General features: G+C 42.5%; 1 protein-coding gene across 6 annotated transcripts in view; it reads left to right on the top strand.

Annotated features, from left to right (window-relative positions):
* Positions 1-14,659, top strand: part of YEATS2 (YEATS domain containing 2) — a 51,263-nt gene that overhangs the window by 23,899 nt on the left and 12,705 nt on the right. For 5 of the 6 annotated variants that reach the window (XM_035888843.1, XM_035888842.1, XM_009649155.2 and 2 more), the window contains 10 exons: positions 727-834; positions 1,879-2,052; positions 3,273-3,531; positions 4,291-4,452; positions 6,042-6,151; positions 8,006-8,161; positions 8,774-8,947; positions 10,315-10,513; positions 13,451-13,582; positions 13,871-13,969. In XM_035888843.1, coding sequence (XP_035744736.1) covers positions 727-834; positions 1,879-2,052; positions 3,273-3,531; positions 4,291-4,452; positions 6,042-6,151; positions 8,006-8,161; positions 8,774-8,947; positions 10,315-10,513; positions 13,451-13,582; positions 13,871-13,969 — 1,573 coding nt within the window. Of the gene's footprint in view, positions 1-726; positions 835-1,878; positions 2,053-3,272; positions 3,532-4,290; positions 4,453-6,041; positions 6,152-8,005; positions 8,162-8,773; positions 8,948-10,314; positions 10,514-13,017; positions 13,153-13,450; positions 13,583-13,870; positions 13,970-14,659 lie in introns of those variants that run through there. The other variant, XM_035888846.1, reaches the window with a different exon arrangement.

Below are 14,659 nucleotides of genomic sequence, written 5' to 3'. Positions count from 1 at the left end.
GCGTGGAAATGGAAATGTTTTTTATTCCATTTAGTTAGGTAGCCTCACTGTTTCTGCCAAATGGTGAGTTCTGCCTGGAAAGACTGTGTGCTATCGGGTCTTTCTAGTTACAAGAGAGCAAAAATTCATCTGAGAGAATTTTGCCTGCAGGTTGCTCAGGAATGTGTCCAGTCAGATTTTGAGTATCTCCAAGGCTGGAGAGTCCACAGCCTCTCTGGGCAACCTGTTCCAGTGTTTGATCACCATTAAATTAAAAAACCAAAAAAAATCTTAAGCAGAATTTCCTGTGTTTCAATTTGTGCCCGTTGACTCTTGTCCTTCTGTTGAGCGTTGTCTGTCTCGATCTTCTTTACACCTTCCCATCAGGTATTTATACACATTGATAAAATCCGCCCTCAGCCTACTTGAATTTTACAACTCTGAAATGCTTTGTGTAAAAAGCTGGTGGGGGAACATGAGTCAATTTCTTTCACCTGTGTATGATATGGTAAGAAACTGTTACTGCTGTGGGAGATGTAACTTTCAAATAAAAGTTGTTTCGTAGGTTGTATTAAGTATATTCACTCCTTCTACGTAAGTGTTGGCTGATTTTGGAAATGGCTTATTTGTACAGGTAATTTGGGACTGCCCAGATGGTCCATGCTACCCTTTATTAGCAGTCACTTGTTTTATTTCTTCTATTGGACATTTCACTGATTTTTTTGCACCATGTTTTTCTATTTGCAGCAGGAGGATTCTCTGTTTGCCACCATGCCACCCCTTTGTCCCATTGGGAGTCATTCCAAGGTGCAAAGCCCCAAATCGGTCACTGGAGGGCTTGGAGCTTTTACAAAGGTATTCCTCTCAGCTTTTGTGCTGGGACAAGGAGCCCAGTAATGCCATTTCATGCCAACTTGTGTCACAAACTGTATAACCTCCAGTAAAATCGTTGCTGGAACCAGTATGTCTTGCTGCCCAGGGCTCTCTAGGACCTCTCAAAAATTTTCTTTTCTTTTCCTATGGCTCTACTGTTCCTGTTATCTTTCTTTTTATCTTCTTTCACCCTTTCTTGTTTTTCTTTGAATCACTGTTGTATTGAGACTGATTTTTTTAAAGCTATTTTTTAGTGGGATACAGTAAAAAGTAAACTGCAGTAGATTTATCAGGAGCTTCTTAAAAAATGCTATAGTGATTTCTGAATGTCAGATATTGCCACTTGTGAGTACATTTCCATAAATGTTGCCATCCAGAATTTAAAGTTGTTTCTGGCAATATTAGGTAATCCAAGAACGCTTCCTACCGGTTACAGTACCTACAGCAATGTAATGCAAAAAAACCCCAGCCTTTCTGGAGTCGCTGATCTTAGTGATTAGATTTAGGGCCTGTCACCAAGAAACATAAAATGTATATGCAAGAGAATAATGTCAGCTATAATAATCTACAATATCTATAGCTATAATACCGGTTGTAATTCTGCAGGATAGAACATAAATGAGGTTTAGAACATGTTCTGAGCAGGAAGGTGCTTAGAAATTTGAAACCTTGAAGTGTTGTGGCTCCTTTCTGAGATGCAGGGCCTGAAGAAGTCAGGTCTGGCCAAGTCCATCATTAGTATGACTAGTAGTTGTAATATTACTGGTGATTTCTATGATTCTGTAATTTCTATGAGCACCTCTCAAATCTGGATGCCTTGTAAATACAGACACCCCCCTCATGCACTTGTGTGTTGGGAGTAGCCCTCATCTTGGAGCCGAGTTAGAGTCGACCTGGTGGTATGTAAGAACCACGTCTGAGTTTAATGACTGTTGCCTGACCTTTCTTGCAGAGTTCCATAAATGATCCCCAGTGATTTAACATATTTGCTTTTCTTATTATTTATTATTTCTTCCTATTTAAAAGGTGATAATAAAGCAGGAACCAGGAGAGCTGCCCCAGCAACCCCAACTACCAGCGACAGGGACGACCACACAGGCCTCTGTGCAACAGTATGTCACTGTAAAAGGGAGCCACATGTTAGCCTTGTCACCGCAGAAGCCGGTCGTGACCACAGGCGAGGGGACGGTGCAGTCTAAGGTATGAGGCACTTAGGAATCTTTGGTGTGGTGTAAGCTGGCTTTCTTGTGGTTTCATTGCAACACCTCAAGCTTCTTGCGAGGGTGTAGGGTTGGTTCTGTCTCAGACACAGGCAGCAGCATCATGGGTAGCTAGTTTCCTCATGTGTGCAGGGTGGCTCATACCATGGTTGCCTGTAGTCCCTGAGAAGGGAGCTGGGTGAGCAGGCAACGTTTTGTTGTGTACAGGGAACATCTCCCACTTCTGTCTAACCCATTGCAACAGTGGGGTGGGGGTGGTTTTGAACGGGAGCCTGTCAACCCAGAAGGTTGGCTGCCATCATAAGCTCTTTCTGAAACTCATCCAAGTCTTTCTGTAAGAGGAGGCAAATTCTTTCTTTGGACTGCAGGCCTGCAACAAAAAAGAACAGGACAAATAGGGAGGGGGGTGGAGGCTGAGCCAGAACTGGCATGAGGTGGAAGCAGTTCTACTTGAGTGGCAATTCAAGTGTTTTACTGTAGGAGTCTGTGCCAATGCAGTGCTGCTATGACAGGAGTGACGCAGCTTCTGAGAAGGCACGGTAACTGTGCAGTGATGAGATGACAGATGTGTCAGAAATTGTCTCTATTCTCTCCTGTTTCCATTGTGGATGGAGTCAAATCATGTGCCAAGCACACAGGACTACATAGGGAGCTTTCAGTTTTGCATAAGTAAATATATGTTTGCATTTGCAGTAGTTCATTGTCCTTTTTACTGCCTTATTTGCCTGTTTGAGCAGGTATGCAAACTCATGTTTGCCTGCAGTTATTGTCAACACATAAAATTGAAGTACTTTGTGGATTCTGCTTTGAGGCCATAGTTTTCCCAGAGAGTCTGTTCCCATGAATGTGTTGAAACTAAATTTCTGGATCTCTGTGCTTTGCCAAGGCAAGCTTTATCTTCAGCTGGAATTAAGCCATTGCTTATATATCAGAAAAAAAAAAAATGGAAGTGCCCTGTAATTTGAATGTACTTAATCTTTTGTGGGTGCTCTGAAATCCCAGTTGTGTTTAACAGTTTATCTTTTTACTTGGGATTGGCCTCTTGCCAATTTAATTTTTGTTTCCAAATGAATAGGTTTTATACGTGACTAGACATGTATACAGTGTCCTGAAATGTCTAGAGATGGTGGAAGTGTACCAGCTAGGATTCACATGATTGCTCCTGTCAGCAGCACATCATTCAATTTTTATTTGTTGCAGGTTGTTGGTGTTCCAGTTGGTTCTGCTTTGCAGTCGACAGTGAAACAAGCAGTGGCTATCAGTGGTGGCCAGATACTTGTGGCAAAATCTAGCTCTTCAGTAGCAAAGGCTGTTGGTCCGAAGCAGGTTGTGACTCAAGGTGTAGCCAAAGCCATCGTGAGTGGAGGTGGAGGGACAATTGTTGCTCAGCCTGTGCAGACTATAACAAAGGCACAAGTTTCTTCCACCGGTGCTCAGAAGAGTACGTCTCAAGGCTCAGGTAGAGTAATCTTACGCCTTGTTAATAGCTCATGATGGGTAGACTTTGGGGCTCTATAAGGATTTCTTCAACTGCAAAATAACTGTGTGTGATTGAAAAAGCTTAAAAATGAGTTGACAGGTCTGTTGGGAAATTCAAGCTGAGTGAGTTAACTTATCTGTAAGGGAGAAGAGGGATTACAAGTACTTGCAGTCTTCTGTGAGTGGGTATCAGGCAGATATACTGGGGAATGGGCTAGAGGCCTAGTAGACTTTCACGGAGCCAGGTCTCACATTTTTGCCCAGTGTTGTGGTTCTTAGATGTTCAAAGGTCTCCATGTAAATCCAACCAACAAGAGCCAAACTGCCCTTATTGTATCTTCACATCTTCCCTAGTGCTTACAGTTAGAGGAGTGTGGGCAGAAGCACCCTGTCTGCTTCTGCACACAGCTGGCTTTACCTGAGCATGTTAGCTCAGGCTCTGGACTGTTTGAAAGGTGGAGTGTGGCCTCAGGACTAGGGTAAGCCTGTAGACCCCATGGCTGTGCTGCTTTGGCCTGCAGCCATAAGTGGTGCTGCACGCAGAGATTTTTTTTTTTTCAGATGTATTCAGAAAAGAGCCTGTGCTTCACTGGCACAGTTAATATGCGGTTAGACCAGCTAAGTATGGATTATCAAAGGCTAGCTGCATGTCACTCCTAGTACTTCATCCTGTGCAGATTTCATTGCATATGACCTTCTGCAAGCAGTGGTTTTATTTCTTTTTATTCTTTCTTTCTAGTGATGGCCACACTGCAGTTACCGGCCACCAACCTGGCAAACTTGGCAAACTTACCACCAGGCACCAAACTGTACCTCACCACCAACAGCAAGAATCCTTCTGGGAAAGGAAAACTGCTTCTGATACCCCAAGGAGCCATCCTGCGAGCCACAAATAATGCTAGTTAGTCTTGCAGTGAAATCTAATGAGTTAAATAATGTAATCACTACATAATTAATACGTTTGGCATTTTTGCTATAAAGCATCCTGGTACTGTGGAAGTCAGTAATGGGATGGGGTTTCTTTGTTCACAACAACACAGTATGTGGTGATTTTTAAGACACAGATCTCATGGGTGTCTTCTGGTTTAGATGAAACTGTTTTTCATGCAGTGCTCTCAATGTCTTTCTCACTGTGCTGAAAGCACAGTGTAATTTTCCTGAAAATTCAGCAAAGGGTTGCCTTTAACTCTTCATTGTCATCTGTAGGAAGAGACAACAGCATTTTCATGATGTAGAACTGGGGTGGATTTGAATGCAGTTGAGAAAGCTGTTCATAAGTAATGGAATGACACCCTGGAGAAACTAGAAACATAAGAAACTAACTTTGAAAAGGACAAGATACTGTATCTGGAATGAGGGAAATAAATTATGTTGAATATTGATATGAATATTGATACAAGGTTTGGCGCAAGCTGTTGAGACCAGCAGAAAGACTTTGTTGGTAATGGGCTTGCGAATCAAACTTGTTGTGAAATACAGAAGAATAACATTGCTAAAACACTTCCGATGGGCAATACTTTGTTTATAGTGTGCTGTTGCTGTAGGGGAAGAATACTGCAGGGTTTGGACTGTGTAGGTGAAGAGTTTTGTCATGAGCCTTCTCCAGAATGCTCCTTTTAAGGCTGGGGTTGGAGTGGGAGATGAATTGGGTGTAAACTTTTTGCTCCCAGTTCTGATACTGGCAGCGAGGAAGAGGTATTGTTCAGCTTAATATATAAGGTTGCAAATGCCAGCAACATGGCAATAGAGTAAGTGTCACTAAGAAGTGGATACTCTTGGTGAAGGTATTTTTGGGCTGTGGAACTTGTGATGGGAGCCCCATTACTTGAGATTTAGAGAGGCAGCTGGGGCAGTACAACTTGGACAAGGAAATAATCTCACAGGCTTCAAGGAAGAGCAAATACTTGTGATTTTTATGACAAAGCCATAAGTACCGGGGTTTAGTCTTGTTTCTTAATGAGAGACTGCAAAAAAGTCTGTGTCCAGGCTGTTCTTTCTGGAGGCAGAGCAATATCAAAGTGTCACTGCAGTTGACCACTGCTTGGTATCCACAATCTAATATTCTGTTAACAAAATTGCACTGAAACAGCCAACAAAAGTAAAATTAAGAAGCCAGTGGGATTCAGAGTGTTTCTAAGGCTTTTGCTGCAGATTGATAACCTATAAAAGACTGATGAAAAGACTTCTCATCTATTGGACAGCATCTTTTTTTGATGGAAAATTTAAAACAGCCTGAAATCAGCATTGCTTGTCTGCCAATCCTCCTTATTTCCGCAATAGCCCCTGTTGTTCATGGCTATAAAAGAGCACACCTGAATTGTGCTATGCTGGGTAATAACATTGTTCAGCTGCAAAACATGTGGCAGCAAGCATCTTGCAAAGTGTTTTCAATTACTTGAATTATACACTTGAAACTTGTATATACAGGGATGCTTTAGCAGCTGGCAGTATCTGTCTGCCAAAGGGTCAAGCCTTTTCTTCTGGTTATAGGTCTCCAGTCTGGTTCTACAAACAGTGGAGGAGGAGGAACCCAAAGCACAAGCAGTAACTTGTCACAGCACCTCACCTATACATCCTACATCCTGAAGCAGACTCCCCAGGTCAGTGGTATAAGCACCTTAATTGAAGCAGGTTGACATTTCAGGCTGCAGTGGTTATATGTGGATATCCTGTGCTTCTGCAGTCCATGAAACATTCTTGGACTGTGGGATCTAAATCCTCTCCAACAGTCCTTGCCTCTCTCCTGTCTGCCTAGCACCTGCTTTACCACTTGCTGTTGCTATTGGCACATCTTTGCCCCTCACCTCCCCTTGCAGGGTGGTACCCTCATGGCTCATTGCAGGCTGAGAAAGTAACACTGAGTAAGACCAGAGGCCAGCAGTGGGTGGAGAAGACACACAGTCTCCAAAAGGTCTCCAAAACAAGAGAGGTGATACGACAGAGGTGAAGAGTTATCTTACAGTCGGATGTATAAGAGTTGGAGGAAAGCAGTAGAGATAGGAGGATAAAGGAAGAGTGGGATAACCTTATGAAGTTCAACAAAGACAAATGTAAGGTCTTGCACCTGGGAAAATGTAATCCAGGAGTGCAGCACAGGCTGGGATCTACCCAGCTATGGAGCAGCTCTTTGGAAAGGGACCTGGTGGTCCCGGTGGACAACAAGCTCAATATGAGTGAACACCGTGCTGCTGTGGCAAAGAAAGCCAACAGGATGCTGGGTTGCATCCAAAAGGGCATCACTAGCAGAGATAAAGAAGTCATTATCCCATGCTACACAGTACTTGTCAAGCCACACCTGAAATACTGTGTTCGGTTTTGGGCTCCACTATACAAAAAAGATGTGGATGGGCTGGAGAGGATCCAGAGAAGGGCCGCGAAGATGACTGAAGGACTGGGAAGCCTGCCATGTGAGGAAAGGCTGAGAGAGCTCTGTTTGTTCAGCCTTGAGAAAAGAAGGCTTAGGGGAGACCTTATCACCATGTTCTTGTGTTTAAAGGTTGGCTACAAAGAAGATGGAGACTCCCTTTTTACAAGGAGTCACATGGGAAAGATGAAGGGTAATGGGTACAAGTTACTCCTGGGGAAGTTCCAATTGGACACGAGAGGAAAATTGTTCACAATGAGAACAATCAGCCATTGGAATAATCTCCCCAGGGAAGTGGTGCGTTCCCCGACATTGGGGGATTTTAAGATTCGGCTGGACAGGATGCTGGCCCATCCTGTCCAGACGGTGCTTTTGCCAAGAAAAGTTGGACCAGATCATCCTTGACGTCCCTTCCAACCTGGTATTCTAGGATTCTATGATTATTGGAGAGAAACAGAAGATTGTGTGAAGGGGTCTGTGTGTAACAGGGGTAAATGAAGCCTCTGAAGGGTAGCAGCTGAACGCTGATGGAGAAGCAGGAAGGGTGGGAAGGTCTCAGGTGGTAGGTTATTAAGAGTGCATGCCTCCAGTTGTCACTGTGATTTCTGTGTGATGAGCTCTGAATATATAGCCTTTGGGGGGAAACTAAGTAAGTTTTACAGTGAACAGGTGACAGAATGTCTCAATTTCTCTCTTTTTTTTTTTTTGTTTTTTTTTTTTGTTGTTGTTTTTTGTCTGCCCCAGCAGTAGTCTTTCTGATCTTGCATGCTCAGCAGCATTTGTCACAAAGAATAAACTTAAAGTGCATAGCGTGTTAAATTGTAGTAGATGCCCCTGACAAAACAGAAAACTGACTGTGGCTTTTCCACCCCTTCCCTTGCATCAGAATCTAGTGGTAGTCTGCACAAAGAAGAGAAGGCTGTGTCCAGCTCTTAGTGCAGAATCATCCACTGTAATTAGCAGTGCCTTATGTTAAAAGATGAAATGTTGTTGTTCATTAGGCTTGTATCCTGTATTGACACTCCTAGATTTCTGTTGACTTTTACCTGTGTTTCAAAGTGCTAACCTCCCTAACTTATTTCTGGAGCAGGGCACCTTTCTGGTCGGCCAGCCTTCTCCTCAGAGTTCTGGGAAGCAGCTTACTCCAGCTTCAGTTATTCAGGGCAATGTAGGAGTCGGAGCATCTTCCACACAAGGACAAGCACTAAAAGTGATAACTGGACAGAAAACAGCTCTATTTACACAGGTAATGTGCAAGCGATGTGTTTTTCTTTTACCAGTCAGCATTTTGTTGGATAAAGTATAGGAACCACAGTCACACATTATGAAAGCTTTTCCTTTTGTAATTGTTTGGTTGGTTTTGGGTTTTGTACAATTGCGATGCTGGCCGTACTATGATAAGGAAAGCACATGAAGGCCTACTTTCATATGTGGATATTGGACCACGGTTTTCCAGCTTTATTTTTCTTCTCAGAGTGGGTCATGTGTAAGCCTGGGTTGCTAGTTAGTAAACGTGCTCTGGGATTTCTTAGTGAAGTGGAATTAGAGAAGTGAATACAGCCATGTGCAAAAATGTGCTTAAATATTTGAACCTTAGAAATGGGTCACCTGCTAAAGCTCTTAAAAAAAAATTTTATATTTGGTATCCCTTAAAGGTCCTTCTTTTAAAAATGACCAAGTGGTCCCTGTGAACTCTGCAAGAGTACTTGTAATTGTTCATACAAAATCCAAGATTGATAGGCATATTTTTGCAAAGTCAACAGTTTGATAAAGTTGTTGTATTGGGGGGGTTTTAAGTAATTTTTTAAAAAATCCAAACAAACACACCTTTTTCCTTATGCTGAATTCTTTTTCAAAGGCTGCACCCAGTGGACAGGCATCACTGATGAAAATATCCGATGGGACTATAAAATCAGTGCCTGCCTCGTCCCAGCTCTCCAAACCTGGCACCACTGTGCTGAGAGTATCAGGAGGTGTTATCACCACAGCTGCTGCTCCTGCTATGGCCCTTCCCACAAACGGGGTGGCCCAGGTGAGAAACAGCTTTGCCAATATTCTTTTGTGCTCTAGCCAGTATAATCCCCAGGAAAGGACTTCTGCTTTTTTCCCCTACTGGTATTCTTCTTTTCAGTCAGCTTTGCTAGTGGGTCTGCTCTTGTGTTCCAGCGCAGGGCACACAACTCTTTCTCTGTTGGCTTGTTTGCTGTTGCACAGAGTAATATCTGAAGAAACAAGGGGATAAGAGAAACTAAAACTTGCACTTTCTTGTTTTTAATGCTGCAAAAATTCAGGTAGGCAGGAAAGGCTTTGTCTGAAACAGGTTTTGCAATCATACAGGTCAGATTTTTGGGCTATGCAGCCTTTAACTGCCAAATCTGTTGCTGGCATGGAAATTTGCAGAAGAATGTGAAATACCTGAAGCTCTGTATCCAGCAGGCCAGTGAAAGACAGCAACAGCTAGCCTGTAGGTCACTCCTCTGAGATCACAAGCTCTCCTTGGTGCTTACTGCCTAATCTGCCATCAACAGATTTCAGAGGCTGGCAGCGGGGCCAGCGTTTGCGGTCCTTCGGTCCTGATTGTGTTCAGAGGATGTACTCCTTTCCATCCCAGGGAAGTTGTAACAGTGCAACCTTGGAATGAGGTGCTTCAGCACAGAGTGAGGTTGGAAGTAAAACATTTGTGTTCCTAGAGTGAACACTCTTGTGCATGGATACAGCCATATACCCAGCTGATTCAGGTTTTCCACCTGGAGTGGACTTGGAGTTCAGGGGGTGGGGAGGAGGCAGCAGAAAGGACAGTGTATGGTTCACTGAGAGGGTTCCCTCAGCCTTGCTGCTTTTGCCTATGGAGAGGCAAAGATTAAACGAGCAGAGAGTTGAATCCATGCTGCTCTCAGAGGGCTGAACGCTGGCATACACATATATAGGTGAAGATGGACATTAAATGCTACTTTCTGCTTTTACAGCTCTCAGTGAAGCTGCAGAGAGAAATTTTCCATCCAGCCTCTTTATCCCAAACTTTTTTCCCATTTCTCTGCTTGTACCTCTGGACTTCAGAGCAGCAGGGAAACATGAAACTTTCCTGGGTCAAATTTCTCATCTGGAGGCCTAGCTGCTTGCTGAAGTTAAGGGACCTGGTGCCAGATACTATCAAAGCAGTTGTGGTAGCAGTTCCTGTGTACACAGTTTCACTTTGTCTGCTTGAAACAGCCTCTGTCCTATGTGTGCGATCACTGTATGTGGGTTTTGGGATATGTGCTTGAGAACCTCCTGCTTCTTAATGATAGATAAATAGACATTTGGTTTTGCTGCTTCTAGATACTCCCTCATTGTGCTTAGTGTTGAATCATCTATGACATGAAAAGGAATTTGTTATCCCTCTATGTCTCTTTTATGCAGCAAGTAGATAATGCAGGTTCCAGTTCATCATCATCTGGAGCTCCTACAGCAAAGGCACCTGGACAACAGCACCAAATCTGTATAAGCCAGAGCCAGTCTACTTCATCAGTAGTGAATAAGACTGCTACTTCTACTGTTGTAAGTGTTGCTTCTCTGATGACTACCCCAACGCCTGTGACTGGAAAAGCTGCAGTATCAGGTATTAAACTCCCTTCATGCCTTTCCTATAGAAAGTTAGAATCCAGGTGTGAGTTCTTTAGATGTCTTCACTGTAAATGGAAGAATGTAGTCACCTGCCTTTGTGAATGCGTAAAACTAAAGTCATGCTTTCTGCAGCATACCTTATTAGCATAACTTTTGGCTTAGCCAAAGATGTGTAAATAATTTGGCATCCTATCACATGAGTGCATTGACTGTATCTGTTACAAATAACAGTGCAAGTTGCCCATTGGTATTGGAGAGCGATTTTAGTTTTCATGCCAGGTTCTCATCAGAAGATGCATTCTGCCTATTTAAGAGCACAGTGTGCCACTGAACACTGAAACTATCAAGGTATCGGTGATACTACAGACTTGATTAGTTTGTGAAAGTGAAACTGCATTGAAGTCAGAGAAGCTGCATGAGCAGAATTTGGCTTTCAGGCTTTGCATCTGCTCTGTTTGGCTTGGAAAGGAGAGAGATGTTGATTAGGGGGAACTGAAGGCTTTGAAGTCAAAATCCATTAAGTACAGTGAAGTAGACTGGATCTGGAAATGTTTCCAGTTAATAAAGAAGAGGTAATAAAGATGGACCGCCCTTATGTAGAGGGGAGGTTTCCTTATTTACTTTTATTGTCCTCCAGTATCTTTTGTATCACGGAGAGCAAATATAACATGTTTAATTTGAGTATTATGGGTTAAAATAAGAAATTTTCATTTTGACTCCTAATTTACCCGCTGGCATGTTCTGTTCATTTGAAGTGACTTAGCTTACTAAGTGGAAAAGAGTACAAATACAGAAAAGAGAAAGTAAGTGACACTGAGCCAATCTGACAGTGTATTTTTAAAGCAGTTCTTCTTCTTTCCTACATACACTGTCTTCCAAACTCCTCCTTTTTTCATCACTCTGTTTCACAGAGCTTGAAAGTAACAGAGTCTGTTAAGACTGCCACAATTCTGCAATAAACAGTTGAGTATTTTCCTCTTTGCAAACAAAGCAGCAAGGTTTTGGGTTTTTGTAGGAAATAAGCCATTCTAAATAACTTTCAGATTAAGACTGCCACTTAGGTACAAGAGTATCATCCAGTTTTTTATTTTTTTTTTGTAACCTGAGGCACTGACTTCATCATGAATCCCAAAAGAAGCAGTTATTTTGATGTTTAAAAAAGCCACCACCAAACAAACAAACAAAACCCAAAATCCAAAAACCCCCTGCTGTTAAAATTGCAGAGATTTCATATTTTTAAAGGCAACTTTTCAAAAAGAATCTCAACATTTCCCATTGTTTTGCATTGAACAGTGTCTCCCACCCATCAGGCTTGATCAGGTTCGTTGAAAATGTCCCTCCTTATTCTCCTTGCTGTGCTGTCCTGACACATCTGTGCATCTCACAGTTGGGACATCCCGCAAGGCACACTTCTAAATTATGCCCTTTCTCAAAGTGTGGTAAACTGTTCTGGGAAGAGACTTGCAAAACCATGAGCATTTAATTGCTTCCTAGAGGCGGGCTCTGTGCCTAAAGAGACTTTTGGTTCACCATTTAACGTCCCCAGAAGAACTGCTGGAGCCAGCCACCACCATGGAGCTTGGCTGTCCTGCGGCTGTGTGTTTGAGATGGCGGGAGGTGGAAGAAAAAATGTTTGACAAGATGTGTAGCAGTCAGATTTTTAATTCTAAAAATACGGGCTTTTATTTAAATTAGTCTTAAATAGACTAAAATGTTTAAAAACATGAATTGGTAATACTAGGTTAGCCTTCTTGCCTGGTGCTGAAAGCTTAACTGACCAGTGCTATGCATCTTCCAAACCAAATGAAATATTTTCACCAGACCTTGCATGTCTAATACTTGGAAGGCAGTTAATGTGAGAATAGTAAATTATGAGGGAAGTGGAAACTTTTATCTTGAAACAAATCATGAGTATAACATTACTGTCATGAAACTTAAGAAATGTGCCATTGGCAATGTTCTAAAATAGAAGCCTATTAAATTTCCACAATCTGAATAAAAGTTAGCTGTAGGTTGAATACAATTCTATTCAAAGTAGCCAGTTTAGCAGTTGAAAGGATAGACATAGGTCCAATCACAGTGTTAGAGTGCTGGCTGTGGTGGCTTGAGGTGTCATCACTTTGGAGGAGAGAACTGGTGGGCAGGTGATGAGTGCTGCTCGCCCATGGCACTGTGGCGCAGCTTGGAGCCATACTGGTTTCCACCAAAGTCACTGGGTGCTGCCATTGATAATGCTGTTAATATCCAAATGTCCTTTTTGTTCTCTTAGCCTTGACTAAAATCAGTGATTTCATTCAGTCCCCACTTTAATGTGCTTCATAGCTTGGTTAGCCATCCTTATGGAATGTATTCAGTGTATGTTTACAGAAAGACACAGGACACTCAGTTCAGGTATGTCCTTCATCAGTCTTGCTGCACAGCCTTGGGCTTGTCACTTAGTTAAAACATGGTTGATTGTGCTCTGCTGACTGCAGTGGATGCTGCTAATCTGAATTGCAGAGGTGTGTGCGGCACTTGGGTACCTCAGGGAGAGTGGCTGTGCAAGTACAACAGAGCTGTTGGTCACTGGCTTACCAGACCCTTGAGCACAAGGTCTTGTTCTGACAAGAGTGCTGAGCCTGCTTCAGTTGAAAGGTTTGTGTTACATCAACTTTTACTTAAGGTTATTTATGTAGTTAGGAAACCTGCCTCACAAATATCAGAGTGCTGTGCAGCGTGTAATACTGTGCACACTGGTGCAGCACCCCAGTATTTTAGCAATCATTTGTGTCAGTAAAACCTTGTCTGACAGTTCACTGAACTGTGGCTTGTTAAGAGGGTGGCAGTGCTAGCTTACATGCCATCCTGGTTCAGGCAGAAAGGGAGAGAAGTAGCTGGAGATAAACAAAATGGTGTGTTTTATTTAACATTTTGTCTTCCGTTCTTCTTGCAGGGTTGCTAAAAATCCACTCAAATCAGTCTAGTCCACAGCAGGCTGTTCTGACAGTTCCCAGCCAGCTTAAACAGCTCGGTGTAAACACAGCTTCTGGAGGTGTTCAGACAATACTCATGCCTATGAACAAAGGTAAAGGGCAGACGAGGATGACAGATGGTGTTTAAAAATCCCCTTTGACACAGGGTAGCTCTTGGTCACTGTTGGCATACATGGTCCAAAGTTAGAGATAGAAGAAAATGTAGCAAGGAAATTCATCCCTAAACTTTGTGCTGCAAACACTGTATTGCTTCTGAACATGGTTATTTGTCAAAGTGTATGAAGTTTGATTTTTTTTTTTTCTTTTTCTTTGTCGTGTTTTTTTTTCTGTGTGTTTTTTTTGTTTTCTTTTCGTTTGGGTTTTTTGCTGTTTCTCTCCAGTGATACAGTCACTTTCTACCAGCAAAGTTTCAGCTGTTACAGCTGTCACAGCAGCAAGTACGGTTGTCCCAAGTCCCTCTACAGCATCCATCACTAAAGGTAACAAGGAATTTTTCAGTAAGATAAGTAGTAGAAATAAGCTGGTGCTGCTTTATGCAAGTGGCCTGACTATGAAAGTAGACCCTGTGACTGTGGGTTCCTTTATTTCCATTGTTAGTAGGGTAACAATGTAATCAAGTAACAACGACATCTGGGGACTAGGAAATTAACAGTGACTTCCCCCTCAACAAATCCCAAAGCATAGGCAAGTACAGAGGGAAATGAGGATGTTCTAGAATGCTACCATGAGTACCTTAAGCATTCATTGTTGCAATCCGTCTTGCAGAAATACACAGAGCAGCATGTATTGAATCACAATTACTGCTGTCCTCAGAACAGTGACTGGTGAAAGGTACTGGAGAAAGCTTTCCAGCAGCGCTAACACAAGGGAAAGATATACAGTAGGCAAGAGACTGTCAAAAAAGTTCTCGCTTTGAAATGTCCCTTCTTGCTAAAACTGTTAGTTGTTTTCTATACAGCTCTTTGTTTACAGAAAGGCCAACGTACATTTGCAGGCAGATCAATTTAGTTCAGGCAGTAATATGCAAAACATGAACAATTGATTATGCAAATGCAAATTTTCTAAAAAGGATAAGAGATGAGCATGTTGAGATTTGGAGGCGGGGGGTACATGTTTTGGTGGCTTTCCTTCAGCAGCATTGAAGGCCACATTTGTTCATGCTTAACAAT

The sequence above is a fragment of the Egretta garzetta genome, unplaced genomic scaffold (genome assembly GCF_000687185.1).
Source record: "Egretta garzetta isolate BGI_Z169 unplaced genomic scaffold, ASM68718v1 scaffold161, whole genome shotgun sequence".
NCBI classification, from domain to species: domain Eukaryota; kingdom Metazoa; phylum Chordata; class Aves; order Pelecaniformes; family Ardeidae; genus Egretta; species Egretta garzetta.
Note: the sequence above shows the minus strand (reverse complement) of the source record. Positions and strands in the feature narration are given on the sequence as shown.